Source organism: Microtus ochrogaster, linkage group LG12, assembly GCF_000317375.1.
Source record: "Microtus ochrogaster isolate Prairie Vole_2 linkage group LG12, MicOch1.0, whole genome shotgun sequence".
Taxonomy (NCBI): domain Eukaryota; kingdom Metazoa; phylum Chordata; class Mammalia; order Rodentia; family Cricetidae; genus Microtus; species Microtus ochrogaster.
In genome coordinates, this window is record NC_022036.1 from 3,592,649 (window position 1) to 3,613,740 (window position 21,092).

At 40.3% G+C, this 21,092-nt stretch overlaps 1 protein-coding gene across 1 annotated transcript in view; it reads left to right on the forward strand.

The window, feature by feature from the left end:
* The first annotated feature begins 220 nt into the window (after positions 1-220).
* Tpk1 (thiamin pyrophosphokinase 1) overlaps positions 221-21,092 on the forward strand; it is a 355,540-nt gene continuing 334,668 nt past the window's right edge. Inside the window, exons 1-2 of the mRNA XM_013352468.2 lie at positions 221-303; positions 596-653. Of these exons, the coding sequence (XP_013207922.1) occupies positions 611-653 (43 nt within the window). The 5' untranslated portion in view covers positions 221-303; positions 596-610. The remainder of the gene's footprint in view (positions 304-595; positions 654-21,092) is intronic.

Consider the following 21,092-nt stretch of genomic DNA (forward strand, 5'->3'; position numbering starts at 1 on the left):
TTTCCGTTGGAATGTTTCCAAAGATTGTTTCCGCAAAGAGAAGGTAGACCCAGAGACAGGAATAACCCTCTGGCCGGGCAGGGAACCGAGTGCAGCAGGATGTGATCGTCCTCCGAAGCCGCCAGCAAACTCGCCGACCACAGCCCTGGGCCCTCCGGAAGGGGCGGGCCCCCCGTGAGCGCGCACAAGTCCTCTTCCCGCGGACACGCGGCGCGCCTCAGGCCCCGCAGCCGAGCGCCGAGCGGCCGATCCGTCGCTCCCGCAGCCCGCGCTCGCCTCGCTCGTGGCTCCACCCGCCATTGTGTAAGTGCGCGGCTGCCCGCGCGGGCCCGCGGGGCGGGGGCGCGGGAGGGAGGGAGGGAGAAAGGCCGCCCCTCGCTGCCAGTGCCCGGATGGAAGCTGGCGCGTCTGGGCCACCGAGGCGGCAGCTTGTGGGGGTCCTCCTGCCTCTTTCCCGGGCTTTTCCCTGCCCGCAGCGCTCCTTCCTGGCCTCCCGCCGAGCCTGGGCCAAAGTGCGAGCTGCTCCGCGCTTACTCCTGTCGCAGGATCACAACTGGGAAAGTTTAACTTGGAACTTCTTTTCTTTTCCATGCAGAACCCATAACCCGCTATGGAGCATGCATTTACCCCGCTGGAGCCCCTGCTACCCACGGGTACTGTATTCCTTACCCCGCTTACAGTGTCAGCACGAGGCCCGCAGGGGGACAGCATCCCGACCCTGAAGGGCTGCTGTCTGCACTTGAACCCCCACCTCCGTTGTTTCCTCTTTCCTGCGGGCAAGTCACACAACCACACTTGTGCCTCTGTTTCCCTGTTTGAAAAGTGGACATAAGTATTAGTCTTTGCCCTGCAGAACCTTTGTGCGACCTGAGGGAGTTGATACAGTTTGTGGCCCCTACTTGAAGTTCCAAGAGTAAATAAACATTTAACACATGGAACACATCTCCCACAGCAGAGCAGTCCACGCTGAAACATGAGGGACCCCGATAACTGCCTGTCAGGGACACATTTATCACCTCAAAGTACCTGAACTTGGTACAAGATTAGTAAATGGTTATATAAAAGTCAGAAGGGTTTAACACTAAAGAATTTAATTTTTACTATAATTTTTTAATGTGCTCTATGGATTGAACCCAGGGCCTGAAGAATGCCAGACAAATACCTTTATCAGTAAACTACATGCCAGCCCCAAGGATTTTTATTTTTCAAACTTTGAGAGTATTGCCCTCCACATGGTAGTATGTGGAATGAGTTTTACTAGAAGCATTTATTTTGTAAGTTGACTACAATAAATTGATAAATTGTAAGGCTAGATGTATTTAATTTCCAAATTAGTTTTTTTTTTCCACTACGTATGTGTGTGTGGGTACATGATCATATAGAAACCAGTTGTCAGTTTTTGAGTGTCATACCTCAGGTGCTGTCCAGTTTGTTTTGGGATCTCTCCCTAGCCTGGAAATCATTCATTAGGCCAAGCTGGCTGGCTAACCAATTGGATAGAGTTCCCAGGCATCTTCCTGTGGCCACCTCCCTAGAGCTACGATTAAGTACTAACCACTATGCCATGCATATTTATGTGGGTTCTGAGATTGAATTCACTTCTTCCTGCTTTCCTGACTGAACTGTTTCCCTACTTACTAATTAGTGCTTATTGTGTTTGCACTGTGTGGAATTTTGGGTTCATCATGAGTTTCAGAAGAAGCATCATCTTTCAGTATTTGCCTTTAATTTTTTTAAGCATGTGAATTCAGGGGTCTTGCCCTGAGGTTTGAATTTGATTTGTATTTACCACTAATACATCCTGGGAGTATTGATAGAAAAATGCAAAACCTTCGGTAGTAACAGTAGGTGATGTTGACTCCTTAGCCTTAGTTATTCACTATGCTCAGTTCTTCAGGCAAGTCATGCGTCCTTTAAGGGCTAAGATGGTTTCTAAGAAATGTAGGGTTATGTGTGTCTTGCAATTCCGTGAACAAGCAGGAATCTATCTGCACGTACTAAGAGGGCTACCATGTCACTAGTCTATGTACTATTGTGGAACCACCCTTATATACCTCTGGTGCATCATTATATATTATATAGGTAGAGGAAAATAGTGATAGAATAAGAATTAAAACTTATTTTTTTAACTTGCTTATGACATTTCCTGTTTATTACTGTAAACAGTTTTTCAGACAGAAAGTGTCACATACTTCTTGCAAATTAAAATTCACAGTTTCTAATTATCTAATAATGGCAGAACCAGCAGCATTTCTGAAAATAAACATTGGATCCTGGTGGACTTGTTGACCTTCAGAATGCTACTGTCAGAAGGTTGCTAATGTTCTCTGTCTTGAAAGATGTGCAGAGAGGGTGAGTGCTTAAGATGACATTGAAGCTTTCAAATCTCTAGATTTCAATTTTAGTCTCGCTGCTCAGTGGTTTCTTCATCTGGAGAGCAGAGATACATCACATCCTGGGGCTACCATGACTATCAGTTAAGACACTAAAGCAATTTGACCGGATAGCTAGTAGCTAGCAGATTCAGTGGCTAAGTCAGACAAACAGTTGCAGTGGGAGTCCACGGTCAGTGCTGAGACGGAAGCAGTAAGGTACAAGACGTGCAGCGATCCTCATTTTTATTACATACTCAGGGGAGAAGCCTTGGCTCTTTAATTTCAAATACTCCTAAGTGTACACTGGAGCAAGGTGTGTAAGACTGGTGTCCCATGTCAGGCACAAAATCTTAGAGGTAGAATCCATCGCTCCTGTGGTGGTTCTCAGAATTGCTTCCTCTGTAGATCCCTGTCTCCTTTTTAGCTTTGTCTGTGAAATGACGTTCCCAGCCATGTTTCTGTTGACTTTAGATCTAGGTAAGATGTGGTAACTGAGTGGCTGCTGTGAGACCAGTGCGGTGCCCAGTCCCTTATAGTAATTAAGAAGTAGTGGAGCATTTTTGCTTTGTTTTTGTTTATTGGAGGGATTTTTTTTAAATCAAACAAATATATCCTTTCTCAAGCTGCTAATATTTTACTGTAGTCTCCTGGAACTACTTATTTCAAACAAAATGAGTATATATTTAAATTGTTTTATAGATGGCTATTTTAGAACAGTGAGTTTATATATTATATATATGTATGTGTGTATACATATATTAACTTCAAATGTCGTATGAGCTCCTTATTCATTTTCTTTATGAACAAAATAGGAGTGTTCCTAAGTAAACAGCCCATTCTCCTTAGCAGAGATGATCTTTCTAAGTTGTGTGGTAACTGGGGACTCAGCTCAGTGAAGCATGTGCTTTGCATGTACGTGGTCTGGGCTCCATCCTCCTCACTAAAATCAAACAACTTTTTGTCTTCTTCTGAATTGTAGGCTTGAATGTTTACATAACTAAGCTTAGAAAATAACATTATACCTTCTCTCTGCCAATTTTTCACTGGCTTCTTTGTTGTGGATCATATAAAGAAATATCCTAAGTTATTTATCTCTCCTTTCCCTCCCTTCGCTCCCTCCCTCTTTTATTCCTTGCTTTTTTTGTCCTTTGTGTTCCAGCCTGGCCTCTTGCTTGCTGCATAAATGAGAATACCTCTGAGCTTCTGGTCCTCGTAGTTCCTCCTCTTGAGATTACAGATGCTTACCGCCACTGCACCTGATTCTCTGTGGGGTTAGTAATCCAGTCTAAGGGCTTCCATGTTAGGAAAGTACCCTACCAACTGAGCTACCTCTCCAGACCATGTTTTGTGTTTTCTGATTAGCAATATACATTAAAATTGGTCTTTTCTTAAGGGTCGTATTATTTGTAGTTTGTATGGTTCTTCTCTACAATTGATACTTTGATAACAATGTTTTTGAAAATTTATGCACATGTAGCAGTTTGATAAATTCTTGGAAATGAAAGTGCTGGGTGGAAGGTATTTGTACATTTCCAAGGTCAGGGGAAATGATGAGCTAACATGTGCTTGTCTTGCCTCTGGGTGCTGTGGGCAGTGTAGAAGTGAAAGGCTGCACTTTCTGTGCAGGAGTGCACTGTGAAGTGGGATGTCAGGAGGAGAGTAAGATGCATTCTGGTGAGATGATAGACTGCAGTGCTCACACATGAAGTACGGGGTCTCTAGAGAGGGGGTGAGATGATAGACTGCAGTGCTCACACATGAAGTACGGGGTCTCTAGAGAGGGGGTTAGGGAAGGCAGGAGGGGGCAAAGAAGCCATGGTTGAGCAGACCGTGTCTGCATCTCGAAACGGCCACTTGTGAATGGCAGAGGGAAAGCAGAGGTAGTTGCAAGGGATGGGCCAGCCTTCGGGAGGGCTAGTGCTGCACCCACACAGGAGAGTACTTGCCTAAAGTGGCAGCTGTACAAGGAGATCTGATGATGCTGGAGGATGTTGGCAGGAGTTTGAGAATGGTTGAGAAGTGAGTAATATCAAGAAATGGGGCCTAGAGAACCATTTCAGGGGTAGGGGAAGTTAGAAAATATTTAAAGGTTTCTGTGCATTCCTCATTTGGGGTATTCCATAAAAAACAGGCATTAGAGTACCCTAAAGCTCAAGTAAATCATGTTATCCTCAGCTAGGGGCACATTTACCATTCCAGCACTTGGGAGGAGGAAAGCAGGAGGTTTCCAGAAAGGAAACTGTATCATGATTCTTTGCTAACTGAATACAATCATGTATCTTTTCATAGAAACCTGTGCGTGTAGTTTCCATACATTTGTAAAGAAGTGAAAATTTCCCATTGTTTAATGTACATTTTCTATGTTGGACACACAAATACCTCCTACTGAGAGTTGCCTATGGTAATCAGTGTCAGGTTGTATGGCTATGCCATCTAGATTTGTGTGAGTATATGCTGATAGTCACGTGATGAAACTGTATCAGGAGCTATTTCTAAATCTTATCTCGGTCTTGCAGGCCCTCAGTGTCTGACTCTTGGCTCTTCCCTTCTTCACTTTCTATTCCAGCATTTACTCAAGTGAACATTTATTCCAACTTCAATATGCTCGCCTTAGCTCATGCTGCTTTTATCACACAGAAAGCTTCTTATTAATTTTTAGAATTGTTATTCTTAAATCTTGGCCATTTTCATTGGTACTCAGAGCTAGCTAGTGCTTCAGTTTGCATTTTCTGTATAGGATTTTAAATATATTTTATTGGGATTTAGCATATCTCTAAAGCATTGCTCTTATTTACAAAAGGGGCTCTTTATATAACTGGTTATAGTTTTGAAATTATAATCTCTCTATCTCTGTGTGTGTGTATGTATGTATGTATGTGTGTGTGATGATGCATATATATCACAACACACATATGGAAGTCATAGGACTACTTTCAGGAATCAGTTCTTCATTCTTCTACCGTGTAGATCGTGGCATTGAACTTAGATTGTCGGCTTGGTAATAAGCAGCTTTACCCACAGAGATATCTTACCTGCTGTAGATACAGTATTTTAATTGGTGACATTTTTCATCTACAAAGTAAGGCAGTTTCCTCTTTAATTTTAAGGAGAGTTGTGAAGATGAAAGTATATCTAGCAAGCATTTCACATGGATTAATAGAAGAGACTGAAACCATTTTACCTGTTTTCCTCATTTTCAAGAGTTCAGCTTTTTAAATGAATGAAAATAATAATTAGTAGGGCATTCCCTTGCTGTTCTAAACTTTTTAAACTTTTCATTGTATCCTTGCTAATCTTCACTTTTCAGTCTTAAGTTTTACTGCCTGCTTTCAAGTTTATCACAACATGTCACAGCTCTGTATGTTTGAAACTTTTAAAAGAAAGTAGGATTGATTTCAGCATGACACAGTGTGACATCACTTGGAAAGGGAGCAACAATGAGGGACAGTCCATATTAGGTTGTCTGTGGGCCTGTCTGTGGGGAGTTGTTTTCATTAGATATATTGGTATGAGAAGACCCAGCTTGAAGGTTGAAGGCACCTTCAAAAATGTATGCATTAATCCCCTCTTCTGCTCGTGACTGTAGCTGTGACATGACTAGCTGTTTCTGGCCCTTGCTGATGTGACTTTCCTGCTATAGGGGACTGTGAGTTGGATGGGTAAGATAAAAGGAAAACCTTTCTCCCTTAAGCTGCCTTGGTCAAGGTATTTTTAAAAACAAAACTTAAGACACAGAGGCAGAAGGATTGATGTTTAAGGCCATCGTTGTCTACATAGTGAGTTTCAGGCTAGTTAAAGCTACAGGATGAGGCCCACAAAACAAGCCCACAAAAAGCTTTTTTAAAAAGTTTATATTTTACAATGTATGTCATATTAACTTTTTGCCACTAATGAAGTATTTGGCACAAATGAGTGATAAAGATAGTTTATTTAGCTTTCTATGTTGGGACATCAAAGTCCCAGAGTAGGTAGTGTTCTATGGATTTAGTAAATATTGAGCAGAGTGGCCCTTTTCTGGCAAGGCTCCATATGGGAACAAGCAGTTTGATGTCCATCAGAGGGCAGAAAGAGAAATTCAGGTCCTGCAGTCTTCTGTGAGGGTGCATCTTATTTATATGCGTGCCTCAGCTCTTAAAGGTTTGTACCACCTGACAGTAGTTCACATCCACATGATGGACCAAACCTTTCATTATAGTTATGTTATCCTCAAACTAACACACTATATAAAGTTAGAGAACATAAACAAAATGAGCCGAGTGTGTATCAGTAGCAGAGTACTTTAGCATGGATATGGCCCTGAGTTTCATCTTCAACAGTTCACAAAATAGAACCACACTGCAACCCTCAGAGGCTACCACTGCTGCCACAGTATATGTATGTATACATTTAATCTATGCATTTATATTTACATCCTCCAAGGTATTTGCTATGTGTATCATGTGCTTCAGCTCTTTTAAAACAAAATCAGAAATATTATACAAATTGCTTTATTCAATTTATGACTTCACCTATCATATTCCATAGTATGTATTGCTGCTCATATTTGAATTTCCACTGTTCTAGAATTTGTTTTCCCAGTTGCTTTCTTCCTGTGAGGACCACCTGTGCATTTTATTAAGTTTTTTTGAATCTATCATACTTGTTCCTCACATTTTTAATTCTCCTTGACATCGTTGACATTTTAAATAAAGCTTTTACATCAGCCTTAAATAGATCTGATGGAATAAAAAAATAAAGCAATTTGATATGTCATACAACTCACTTCAGAAATATAACTTCTGAGTCAAAAATTCCATTTTAGTTTCTACATATAATTTGATCTTCATAAATAAATTTTATGCTGGCAAGCCTTTTATTGATCACTTTGCATTTCTTTCCAAAAAGATTATAGACTTTTAAATTTAGAAAAGATTCCTTTGAGCATGATGCTCTTGGGAGTTATTTCTTCTAAATTGAATTACCATTATTGAGGTTTGTTCTAAACTTAATTACCATTTTAAGTATTATTAATGCACATTTGATCCAGTCAGCATAATTATATTACAGACTTTTGTAATAACTAACGTTTGCATGACATTGTATGCTCAGCATAGTTCCAGTGCTTCAGCGGGGCAATTCCTGTGGAGAGTGTGTGGAAATAAAAGGTTTGTGCTTTAGATGTCCTCATCTTAGTTCTGTGACCTTCCCATGTCAATTTCTGTGAGCCTTGGTTTCCTTATCTACATAACAAATGGATAAATCTAAACATTATTCCCTGGGCAAATTTAAGATATTTTAGTAGGTAATTTAAGGAGAGGTCTGTTCAAATGTAGAGTTCTCTTACTAGAACTTTGTACTCTAATAGTTATCATGTAGCTGAATATAACATGATAAAAAGGCAAAAATTGCACTCCATTATTAGGGCATTTTCAATATTTTGTGATAATATTCTAAGTTACTTTGGCCGCCTTCTCTGAGCCACAATTATTTTCTTCAAGAACACATTTTAAGAGGCTGAAGAGATGGGATAATGATTAAAAGCATGTACCGCTTTTGCTGAGGACCCAGTTTGGTTCTCACAGACATACATACATACACATAATTTTAAAAATCAATCTTTTTTTTAAAACATCAGGACTTTATTTTCCAAACATTGTAAATGCTTGAAGTCCAAGATAAGGTATCTTGATTTGTTTTAGCTTCTTCTATAGTTACATCTGTCGGTCTTGCAGATGATATTAAGTTCCTGTGAACACACATTATTGGCAGTTGTTCTGTGCACTATTTCAAGTTCTTATGAAAATACCAGTCATGTTTCGATTAATACCAACCCATATAAGCTCATTTTACTTTACCTTCTAATAAGAATTTAGCCATGATTTGAGTTTCACTGTTGATGTATGGCTCGTGGTTTATAAAGTGCTTTTGTGATAGAAGCGACCGTCACCAACCGCAGTTGCTGGTCAGCCATGCAAAGCAAACGTTATACATCTGGTATTCTGCAATTCTGTAGGTTTGTTAAATGTGCTTTTCACTTATTTTCAGTTTATGATAATTTTATTAGGTCATAACCCTATTGTTAGTTGAAGAGACTCCTGTAGTCTAATGATTACCAAATAAGGAAGTTTTTAATGTCACTACAGTAGGATATAGCTGATATGTAGAAAGTCATTTTTGTGTGTGTCTGTGTCTGTCTTTCTTAGATGCTGTTTGTGTATCTACACAGTTCTGTTTGTTCATTTGATACTTCTTCATTATCCACTGTTAAAGAAACATTGCTCGGTAATATTTATTAAAACATAGCAAGGAAGAGTCCATTCAGGACCATGGAGGAGAATACAGGAACCCCTGTAGCCAGGTCTTATCATGTTCATGAGAGATTAGATTCATAAACTATGTATGTTGGGACCTGTTAGCCCAGGAGCAGGGTGGGTAACCAGTGAATGGAACATTTTTAAGAGGAAACATCAGGTGATGGGGGAGTTTTGCTTACAACAGTCTAGAAGGATCTTGCTGGCGACAGGCCAGGATGCCTGTGCATTAGTTCAGGATGCTGGAGGATGAGAAGTACTATAGGGTATGGAAGACAGGACCTAGCTACATCATGTTTGAAGGAAGTGTCCAAAGGGCCTATGGGAAGGTTCAGATCCTGACCAAAGTCTGGCCGAAGAATCTCTCTTCTGACATGGGTCTTGCCCTGTGGTGCATGCGTAGGGAAAGGACGAAGAACTGGCATCATGCCTCCTATGAGCTAGCCCCTTCTTGTCACTGCAACAAATACCTGAGAAGCTCAAAGGAGGGAAGGGCTGGGAACGTGCTTTCCAGCGGTAGAGAATTTGATTATCATGGGGAAAACAAAGAAGAAATTTACTTTGGCTCTTGGTTTCAGTCCTGTTGCTTTAAGCATTTGAAGATTACACACAGCACACTTTGCCATGTAGGCTGCTCACCTCTTGGTTACTGGGAAGCAACATCTCCTTTAGACTCCCCATCTATATTCAATGACCTGACCTTCTTCCCCAGGTCCTGCCTCCCAAAGGTTCTTCCTCTACCCAGTAGTTTCTGGTGACCAATCTCTCAACTTACAGATCTTTGGAGGACAAATAAATTTCAGCCTAAAACACTCTGAAAAGATTCAGCCTACAGCAGGTAGTTTAAAGTAACAAACATAATTTTGTATGTAATTAAAATTTTCCTAATAACCTCTTCAAAAGGGGTAATTTTATGTTAGTTGCTCTAAAATGTTGCTATTACTTGTAATCAGTGTAAAAGTTATAGACGTCAGGGTTTACATTCCTTGTTCTAAATTTCCATTCTTCAGGAGATGGTTTACATTTCTGTCACATTTAGTTTAGGTGCTAAATTTTCATTGAATATACTCGATATAGATTTAGTTTGTAATATATTTTATCACAAATGGCTGATAAGCGTCTTGCCAAGGCTACAGCTAAGGACTGTGTTATTTTATTATCAGGGTCTAGCTAGGAAAAATCTAAAGGACAAATTGAATTTTAGAGTTTTAAGGGTTAATCCCAACTTTCTTTTTCAGTGATCAATAAATAGTCTCATAACTTTGTAATTAACTTTACAGACAATAGAAAGCATATTTCTTCTCCAAGGTCAGTCCTGAGTAAAGGTGTTGTTAGAGATAGATTGGGGCTGAAACCTGGGTGTTCTGCTCATGTGCTTCTTTGTGTCAATAGGGCTTTGTTGTTTGCAATGAAATAGTTGCTTGCTTTTGAAATCTGGCAAAGGGTGGTTCTTGAGTACAATGGAAATTTTCTTGTCTCAAGAGTGCATATCTCAGAGAGCAAAGCTGTCACACAAAATCAATGGCCATCTGAGCCACTCCAGAGCAGTGCCTTCCAGGTCCTTTGTCTTGTCAACTCAATGAATGAAACTTGGGACAGTGGGAAGGTGAGTTTAGAAAGGAATTTTATGATGGGATTATAGGTGTGAGCAGGAGATAGCTCCTATATAGGAGGAGTGGATCCTAGAAAATGGGTGCCGTCAGGCTCTATCCTGGGGGCCTTTTTAATAAGACTGGCAGAAACTGGGGTGAGGCAAGGAGACGTGATCTGGTCAGTGTTTCCAGGTGCCTTTCAGTTTGGGTCATCTTCACACTTCGGGGTGTGCATGCAGGTTGTGGAAGAGGGAAGAAAGATGAAGGGATCCTGATCAGAATCAGAGCTCCATTCTGCCCAAGACTGGGCAAGGTTATTTCTAGCTTCTGGCTCAGGACAAATACCTCAACTACCCTGGCCATTTTCTGTCGTCCATTCTTACCATTTTAGAAGTTAGAACTCACTTACAGATTTTTTTAAAAACAAACAAACAAACAAACAAACAAACAAACTTTTGAAAGAAAAAAAGAGAGGGTCTTGGGTCTCTTCTCCATAGAGTAGTAAATGCTGAGACTACTCCCCAGGAATTGTGTTTTTATTGTTATGGGTTATGTTAATCAAATTTCACTTGTCTACATAAATGCAAATCCATCTCATGTAATCTTCAGCTGTAAGGAGCCCTCCTTGGCAAGCTGCTGCTTTGACTGCGGTGCTTTCCTTTCTGTGCAGCTTGTAATTGTCAGGCTTCTCCCTTTTTTACCAGCTACAGTGTATGTATAATATGCCAAAACTTTATGTCATCATTGAGCTTCACTTTGTGTGCTATAAGTTTAATTTTTTCCCCAAGTTTGAGCTGAATTTTTTTGTTTGCCTTGCTTTTTGTTATACTGTTAATTATGTTTCATTGTATTTGATGATTAAAGTTTTTAATTCCTCTATTGTTAATGGCCAAATTGTTTCCTTCATTCTAAGCAAGATGTCATTACTTTGAAAACTGTCTTCTCCGCACCATGCAGAGTATTATTCTCTTTGGCTTTAGTGGTAGTAACATTTCAGATCACTCCTCTCCCAGTTGTTCTGTTAGTATTTTGATAGTTATATGCTGTTTGAAGCTAAGGGAATCCTATTCATTTAGATTAAATAACTGAAAATATAAAGCAAATCTCTGAGGACACTTTTAATATTGTTAGGCTTGTTTTCCCCCACACCAACTATAAATAGGGGAAAATAAAATCTGTAGGTTTTGATACATTAACAGCAGATGGCTTTGATCTTCAGGAAATCAATGACTTTTTGGTTTGGTCAATGTTTTGGTTTGGTCAATGACTTAGGCATATTTTTAGCTAGTTCTTTTAAATTGACCCATTTCTATAATTCTGTGTATCGACATGAGACTGTGGCCTACCAGATAAGGTTCTGGTGTCTGTCTCCTTCGGCAGCTATATGGCATCTCCCTCACTCCACCTACTCTCTCTCTATAGCTCTGTTCAGATTTCCCACCTGGCTTTATTCTGCCCTGCCATAGGACAAAGCAGTTTCTTTATTAACCAATGGTAATAAAATATATTTACACAATATAGAGGGAAATTCCACATCATCCTAACCCAAGTGCTGTGAGCTGTGAATCTGTGTTTGCAGGGATGGGAAATCTGTGCCACTCCCCATTGTGCCTGCCATGTGCTGTCCTTGTTATCCTCAAGGTGGGCTGATTCCTTGTTGGGACATAGGCAGCTCTGTCTTTTCGAGAAAACACACAGCTCTGTTATGGTTGATGCAGTAACCCAGCATCAAAAGGAAAAAAAGATAAACTTATTCTAGGCCAAGTGTGAGTAAAGAAGTATGAGGAAAGCTTTTGGGTTGCTGAAAGCTTGGGGTCTATTTCTACATTCCTCAGACATTTCCCTAATATAAAGCTAGTCACACAGGAATGGGCAATAAATGGTTATTCAGGTACTGAGTAACCTATGATGATTTGGTTCTGTGCTTTCAGTATTCCATCTCTTTATAATTACTGGAATCATAATCAGTCTTATGGCATGTTTAATACAGGTGTGGCTTTTTCTTTGGCGTATTCCTTCACACTGGACAAACACCTGGTAATTAAAAATGTACATTTTATTATTTAGCTTTTGGCTAAGGTCAAGTATGCAAATATAAATTAAAATAATGGAAACTTATCTTTATTTTTCTTAGTTTGCAACTTAAATATCATAGAAGACTTTTACTTGATTTTATTTACTCTCCAAAATACTGACAAATCTGAACTAGACTGTTTTTCAGGTTTATATTGATATCATTTGTTGAAATATTACATGTGCCAAGAACAGTTCCAGGCATGGGAAGGTATCCCAGTAGGCCTTCTACTTTTCAGTCCTACCATCCCTTCTTGGAAAGTTAGTACCTCTCAGTTTCTCAACAAGACCCTGCTACCCAGTATTCCAAATGACAACAACTACATATTTATAATGCTAACCAGGGCTTGTGGTTCATCATCAGATGATACAAAGCTTCCATAGCAATTATTAAAATAGCAACAGAAACTAAGAAATCTTTCCGCAACATTGTATAGATTTATAAAGTTTTCATGTGATATATTCAAACCTTGCTACTCAACTAAAGTCCTAGGTGACTATGAAACCCAGCATCTCAAGCCCCATTCAGATTGGCAGAATAAAAGCCCACCTTTCAGTGGTACCTCCAGGTCAAGCCTAAGTCCCTTAAAATTTAGGAAGCACTTGCCTAAGAGGCATATAAGCAAAACCTTAAATGCTAATGTTTGTTGCTATCCAGTTTTATCCAATTTTCTTTTAAAGCGAGTGATGCCCTGTGGTTTTCCTTTGAATTTCCTTTCCTTTGTTATTGTCTGGGTGAATGTATCTAGACTAGTCTGTAGTGCAGACAACATTCATTTGAGAGTAGCATGCTAATGTCCTCTGTTCCAGTAGCATCTTTGGTGACTGTCTTCTTTGGGGTACTTGCTGCACTTCTCAGAGTAGCTGCATATGCTTCTATTCTGTCAGTATGTTTGGTGCAGACAGAATGTGAAGCTTTCCATGTAGTTTTGATTTGGTGCTGCTTTGAGTGCTGGGGAAATAAAGCTAACATTTCTATATGTAATTACCAGCCCCAAAATAATGTTAGAAAATGTACTCTTAAAATCTGAGTACTATAATGGTAATCTTCGTAGTCTTCCCTCTCTGATTTAGAACCATGGAACAGATTCAGCAGATCTTCCCATGTCTCTAGAGGGTTAACAGGGAAGACCCATCCTGACTGTGCAGCTTCCTTTTTATGCTGGAGCTCACTGAGTACAGGAAGGAGGAAGTCAGCTGACTGACATTCCTTCCCTCTGCTCTCTGGTCTGCCAAGATGTGAACTGCTCTGCTTCACCAAGTTCTTCCTGACATTTCCAGCAATGCACAAAATAAATCTTCTTAAATTACTTTGTCATTGTGCTCCCAACAGTGCCAAACTGACTCATACAAACAGATTAAAGTCCCTTTAAAGGAGTGGTTCCTTGAGGGAAATGCTAATCTCCATGATGCTTTCCAAGCAAGAGACATCTGTGAAAGAGTGCTTTTTCTCAGATGACTTCAGCAAAGCAATCACATTGTCACAGTCCTTTCTCTAATGACCCCATTCTGATACATGAATCCATTATGCTAATTTTGGGAAATGTGCTTTGAAGAATAATGATGTTAGAAATCATTAGACTTTTCCTTCCTTCCTCTCCTTCCTTTCTTTTTTCATTGATAAAAATAAGATTTTTTTCTCATTTAAATCTTTGTTTTGTTTTTCCTTCCTTTTTAATAAAATTATTCTCTCGTACAGTACATCCCTCTACTCCTCCCTTTCCCCTTCCTCCATCTTCCCCAGATCTACTGCTCCTCTGTTTCACTTCAGAAAAATGCAGACCTCCCAGGGATATCAACTGAATATGGAATAAGACTAGGCACAAACCTTCATATCAAGGTTAGACAAGGTTAGACCCAGTAGGAGGAAAAGAGTCCCAAGAGCAGGTAAAAGAGTCAGGGACACACATTAGTCCCATCATTAGGAATTTCACAAAGTCCCAAAGCTAAGCAATATATATGCAGAGAAATGATTCATAATGATATTTTGCTATACTCATATATATCTAAATCTATCAATGGAAAGATAGCATGATAGATAGATTTAGATATAGCAATGCCCAGTAGTCATCAGAGAGGCTTCCTCTAGCAGCTCATGGGAACAGATATAGAGACCCCACAGCCAAACATTAGGCAGATCTCTTGAAGCCCTGCAGAAGAGTGGAAGAAAGGATTGTAGGAGAGAGGGGTCAATGATCTCATGAGACCAAGATCCATAGAATCAACTAAGCAGGACTCATTGGGGCTCATAGAGACTGAACTAGCAATCATGGAGCCTGTATGGGTCTACAGTAGACTTTTTCTTATTCTCTTTTTCTTCCTACTTTTCTGGGAATCAGAGCTCTGAAATTGTTTGCTCTAAGATAGAATGATCCAGGCCACTTGAAAGTGCTTTCAAGTTGCCTCTTGTGATCCTTGTTTGATCTGTGATCTGTATATAAAGGGAACCTGCTTCCCACACCTAGTGTGTATGTCTGTGTGTGTGTGTGTTTGTGTGTTGAGCCAGTACTTCAAGTCCCTTATGTATGTGGGAGCATATTCACACATGACTACAATATGGTAGGGACATCAGAGGGAGCCAGAGCTGAAATGGCTGAGTGCTTATAAAAGGATTCTGACAACTATATAATTTGGGAAATCTACATCAATACTGTATGGAATTTGTATACTTTGATGCATATCAGATGGAGTATAGGTTTTTGGGAGTAGAATTATAAAATATGAGATCTGAGTCTCTGATACATATTCCTAGATGGCTTTCTGGAAAGGATGGATGAATCAGACTGACAGCTCAGCAAGAGCTCATTAGTGTCCTTTTTAGTCTGGCCTTGTTGGAACGTGCTAGAAAATTTTTCTTTCTAGACAGCATATCATATAGCCCAGGTCGGTCCTAATCTTGAAGAGTGTATGTTTGTGTGTGTGTGTGTGTGTGTGTGTGTGTGTGTGTGTGATAAGCATGTATACCTGTTCAAATGTGTGTGCAGATTCAAATGGGGGCCAGATCTCAGCACTGGACTCTTATCTTGTTCTCTACCTTACTTTTTAAATAGGTTATCTCACTGAACTTGGAATTGACCAGTTAGGCATGCGGCCACACTTTGGTTATTCTGTGGGTGCTGGGGATTGGATCTCAGTCCTCATGCTTCTTATAGCAGTGGTGAGCCCATGAACTCACACTTCTAACTTTTCTGCCTCTTCCTTCCAAGTGTAGAGTTACAGGTGTGTACTGCCACCACTGTTTCATGTAGTGCTAGGGTTGGTTTGAACCCAGGACTTCATACATGCTAGAGAAGCAGTTTGTCCAATGCGTGTATCCCTAGTCCATCTTTGCAAATTTTGGTGGAAGAATGTGTGGCACATTGTTTCTGTTTCCCAACTCCTATCTCAAGATTTTTTCTTTAGTCAGATTAACATTAGCCATAATTGATTTTGGGAAAATTATTAGGACTTCAAAAGTTATCATGTCCTTTCTGTGTAATTCTGTGTAATTTGTCTCACGGACCCTGAAATGACTGGGGTGCACTCCTTTTCTTTCTTTGTTTTTCTTTATGGTTTATTTATTTTTATTTTACGTTCATTGGTGTTTTGCCTGTATGTATGCCTGAGGGTGTTGAATCCCCTGGAACTGGCATAATAGACAGTTGAGAGCTGACATATGGGTGCTAGGAATTGAACCAGGGTCCTCTGGAAGAGCAGTAAGCACTCTTAACCACTGAACCATCCCCCCTTTTCTTTCTTTAGGTAGATTGTTTTATAATACTGTGGTAGTAGAAGTTAATTAATAGTTGCACACATAACCCTTATCTATAATATTGCAAACAATTTTTGTGTAGGGGCATGTAATTGATTTCTACCCTGACAAACAGGTGATCCAAGATATTATAGCTAATTGTTGTGAGGTAGAAATTGTAAAAACACCAAGTTTATAGTATTTTATCTCAATAATTTTATTTTTCTGGTTCACCATAGTCAAAAACATACCTAACAATTCCTTTAATCAAATAGTTAGGTCTCTCGAGGCAGTGGTTGTGCACGCCTTTAATCCCCTCACTTGGGAGACAGAGACAGACAGATCTGTGGGAGTTGGAGGCCAGTATGGTGTAAAAGCCAAGTTCTAGGACAGCCAGGGCTGTTATACAGAGAAACTCTGTCTTGAGGAAAAATGAGTTAGGTGTCAACCACACAGGAATAGTTTGTACAGTGTTCCTGACATTCCCAGAGCGCTGGCTGTCTTGATGCTTACAGAGCCCTTGTTACAGCAGATGTGCCATTTTAATAAAATCAGGAAATTTATTTCAGTAATACTTTTGACCCATAGCCATATCTTGAAATTTGTACTCATGTCCTCAAAGTTGAATAAAGTCTCTGGCATGTGATCATTTTGTATTTATAGGAAAGCCAGTTTTAGTTTTTGGAAATTATGCTTCAATATCAGTTAAATCATGCCTATTTCATTGTTAAGTAATTGTTTTGATTTAGATTTTCCTGTAACTGATATATAGCAACCTGTTTAACAAACACATATGCACCCCCAAAGTGTAGACTATAGCCTTTCACAGCCTGGTGCAAACTCGGTGTAGAGACAGGGAGCATGCTCTACCTGGTGTGCTGTTGTTAGTGCATCAGGGGAAAATGCAGACACGTGGTGAGGCAGAAGGCACCTTCCACAGGAAGGTGTGGGGACCAGACAGAGTGCCCTGGAAATAGCCCAAGAGGAATTCTCCCTGCATAGTGCTCCATTGTTTGCTCTAACAGCCCAGCAGCCGCCTATAACAGCGGGAGTTTCCAGGTGGAGAGAGAGGGAGTTTTAGTTCCTCAGCCGCCATCTCAGTTGTTCTTTCTTTAGCTCCTGGGAGAGATCCAGAAATGAATGTAGGGAGACAGGAAATAACTTCTAGGGCTTTCTGGAAGTGCATCTGTTTTCTCACCTGTTCTTTAGCTATGCTATGGACACAGTAGTCAGCAGTGTTACATTTGGGCAGCAGTTGCCTAGTTTAGTGTGCTTTAATTCTCCTAAAATTGGTCGCATGTCCCAAGTGTTACTGTCTAACTGTAGAAGTGACTCCCCCACCTCAAGTCACCAAGTATTGTATTGAACTTTGCTTTTCCCATCATTTTCAGTTTTTTTTTTTTAAATAAAAAACATTTAGTTTTGTATCTGAATTTGGAAATAAGAACCCCTTGGGGTTTGGTGGCTCTTCAGGGAGTGGAGAGTAACAAACTGACATAGCTCAGAGTGAGCGCTGACATGGGAACCTTGGGAATCAATGCCCAGGGACCGGAGAGAATAACAGGGTGATGAGGATTTCCAGGTGTCGAATGCCCACGGCTTTGCTTTAAAGTACTTTTCAGGACTAGAGTAATTTAGGCCTGGGAAGTCTGGTGGGAACTTTATGCAGTGTTAGTTTCAAACTGTAAAATAATTTAGTTCTTTAGTTTCTGCTGTCTCGATCCCCAATCACTATCATCCTAGGAACAGTTGGTTTCTGAAAGGTCTCCCATGCCGGTTATCCACTCACCTGAATTTGTGTTATGAGTTGCCATAGGTGAGTTAAAGAAAGCTCGCCATAATTCCTGTTGACTAAAATGCAAGTGAAGAGAATCCATGTGCTGACTGACGCAAACTGATGACATTCATAGAAGCCACTGTTCACTCTGCAGTGTGCTCTGGACTGTGACGTTAGATAGGTGCGAAAGGATCATGCGTATGGCAGCATGGGAACTCAAACCTATCATCGATTTAACTTTTCCATTACTGTGAGGAGATGAGTTACCATTTCCACTTGCCAGGTAGGAACAGTGCTTGAGATAACGTCCGACAGTGCGCTTCTGCCCTTCCATTGTATTTTGAAGTGTAAATGGCTTACGTTTAGTCAATCTCATTGTGATATTGAATCATTTTTACGGCATCTGGAGTTAGAGCCGCTGCCGCAGATGTTAACAGGCACAGAAGCACCACTCACTGACGAGAACACTTCAGAGATGACTGCGTTCTGTGAGGACTTTTCAGCTCTCTCCACTACAGACTGAGTCATATTTGTGCTGTGCACACTGCTGCTCATTTCAGTGTCTTTATGTTTGCTAACCAAGATGACCCTTGGTCGTTACTATGCACTTAGGTGTTTTGAGGCTGTGGTGGTTTGGATGTGAAATGCCTCCCCATAGGCTCATGTATTTGAATACTTGGTCCCCGCTTGGTGGTACTGTCAGGGAAGTTATGGAACCTCTAGGAGTTGGAGCCTTGAGTCTTGCTGGAGGAAATATGTCACTGGGGTAGGCTTTGAAGGTTTGTCACCTAGTTCCACTTTCTAGTTTCTCTACCTTCAGTACTGTGGAAATGTGATCTGCGTGCTTCTTGACTACCAGATTTTCCTCATGCTCCCTTGCAGTGATGGACTTAGTGACAGTGTAAGGTTTAGATACATTCAATCTGACAGTATAGCTTGATGGGTTACCACTATAAAGTGTGTGTGTGTGTGTGTGTGTGTGTGTGTGTGTGTGTGTGTGTTACAGCTGGATGTGGCTCTATTTCTCTTTTAAATATTCTTCTTTCTCCCAATCTTTACCACTCTTCTCTCTGAAAACCCATTAAACATTTTCTTTTTGCCGGTCAGTCAGGCTAGCACCATCTTTATTGGGGAATGGTGCTTTATTTGGGACTTACCTATTTTTGAGACTGGAACTTGATAGATTCTGTAAGTTTGACTTTGCAGGCTTAGCCTCAAGCAGCTTTTCCACCACAGCCTCCTTGGTAGCTAGTCTTTCAGGAACATACCACTATACCTCACTTTTGTAATTTTATTTTTGGTCCTTGTGTTTGGAGGACTCAGTGTTTTTGTTCATTTCAATATTTTTAAATTTGTCGTTTGCCTCTTCAGAGATAGTACTGCCAAATTTTAACATTCAGAAGAGGCCCAGAGTGTATTTGCTGCTCTGTACTGTATCTGATCTTCAATAATAGTGGTGTTAACTCCTACACATGTTCATGTCCTGTGGTGAGTTCTACAGTCTGGATATCTGGAGATGGATGACACTGACCACCGCTAACTCGTGACTCATGTACTTACTTGGTGTCAAGGCATAGCTATCACATCCTTCCCCAGGGTTAGTTAGGTAAATGGATAGAACTGGAAAATACCGTATTGAGGCAGCCTGATTCAGAAAGACAAGTATCACATGTTCTCTCTCCTTGAGGTACCTAGCTCCAAATCTTCAAATGTGAATGTATAACCTGGAGTAACTTCAGAAAGCAGGAAAATAAAAGGGGATAGGTATGTGTTTTGCAACAGAGAGGGGAATAGCGGGGCACATGTGGTCTGAAGGGGGAAATGGAGAAAAAGCTGGGAGTGGAGTCAGAGTGACTCGACCTAGGGAAGGAGAAAGAAGTTAAATATCGAAGAAGGTGGGAGGTTGGTAAAATAAGTGTAATGGTGTCTTCAAAATTTATAAGGAATTATACAATTAGCTATTTAACAGAACTCCTGATACTAGGCATAAGAAGTCCTATTTTGAGTTGTTAGGATGGTCCACGAGATTTCAAAAATATATGTTACTTCTATTACCCTGGTTGCTTCACAGAGGTGGAAAGTAACACACTTTTGTTGGAGACTCCATGTGTTCCAGGCACAGCAGCTAGAGGACCAAAGTGGATCTTACCTGAAAGCCACCTCACTGAGGACTAGCTTTTATGGTACTAGGAGCTTTCAAAAAAGGGAAACAGCAATAGTCCTCCTTAGGTATGATGCCTACAAACCACAACAGCGACCACCATGGCAAGAAAACCCTAAGGTTGCAGCAGCGGCATGCTTACTTAGCTGGTAACCAACAGCTCTCTAATTGGACTTTTAAGACCTACTCAACAAGGGGGAAATTACCAGTACTAGAATCTTAATACCCAGGACTAGAGAAGTCATGGATCCTGAAGGATAACCTAGAACTGCCAGATTACTAAGCCAGCACAATCCCTAATTACATTCTAAATAATTATTCTTTTTTTTTAAAGATTTATTTATTTATTATGTATACAGCATTCTCCCCGCATGCCAGAGGAGGGTGCCAGATCTCAGTACAGATGGTTGTGAGGTTGTGAGCCACCATGTGGTTGCTGGGAATTGAACTCAGGACCTCTGGAAGAGCAGCCAGTGCTCTCAATCTCTGAGCCATCTGTCCAGCCCCTAAATAATTATTCTTATACTCAGATAAGTGAAGTTCTCACCCCATATCCAGGAAATTTCTTTTTTCAATATGGAGGCCATTACCACAACCAATCAAAATGCAGAGTTGTGGAACCCATTCCCAACTTCCGTGGCTCTTTTGTTAGGTCAGTTATATTTTGAGATATCAGTATTATTACTATCTATATTCATATCTAAATTTCAAGAGCTTTGTGGTAAGATGATTCTGTGTAGACCTTAGTCCCTGCTAGTCACCTTAAAGCTATCTTAGTTCCATATCTGCTCTCATAGTATCATAGTACTGAATGCAAGTTCCATCAAATTTGGTTAGATCCAGGCTTTCTGGTGTCCAATAGTATTTTGTACAGTATTTCATGCATATAAAGATATTCACTGAATGGAAATAGACTAAAGATAAAAGCACACACAGCAAGTTCTTAATGTTGTGTATCATAAAAGTTGTCTTTTTATCTAAACCAGCATATACTGTTTTTAGCCCTATCTCATGATAGACTTTTTGATAATGTGTCTTTTAAAAATAGAATTCTGTCAGTTGCTAATACAAACACATTCAGTGTTTTGTTTTTA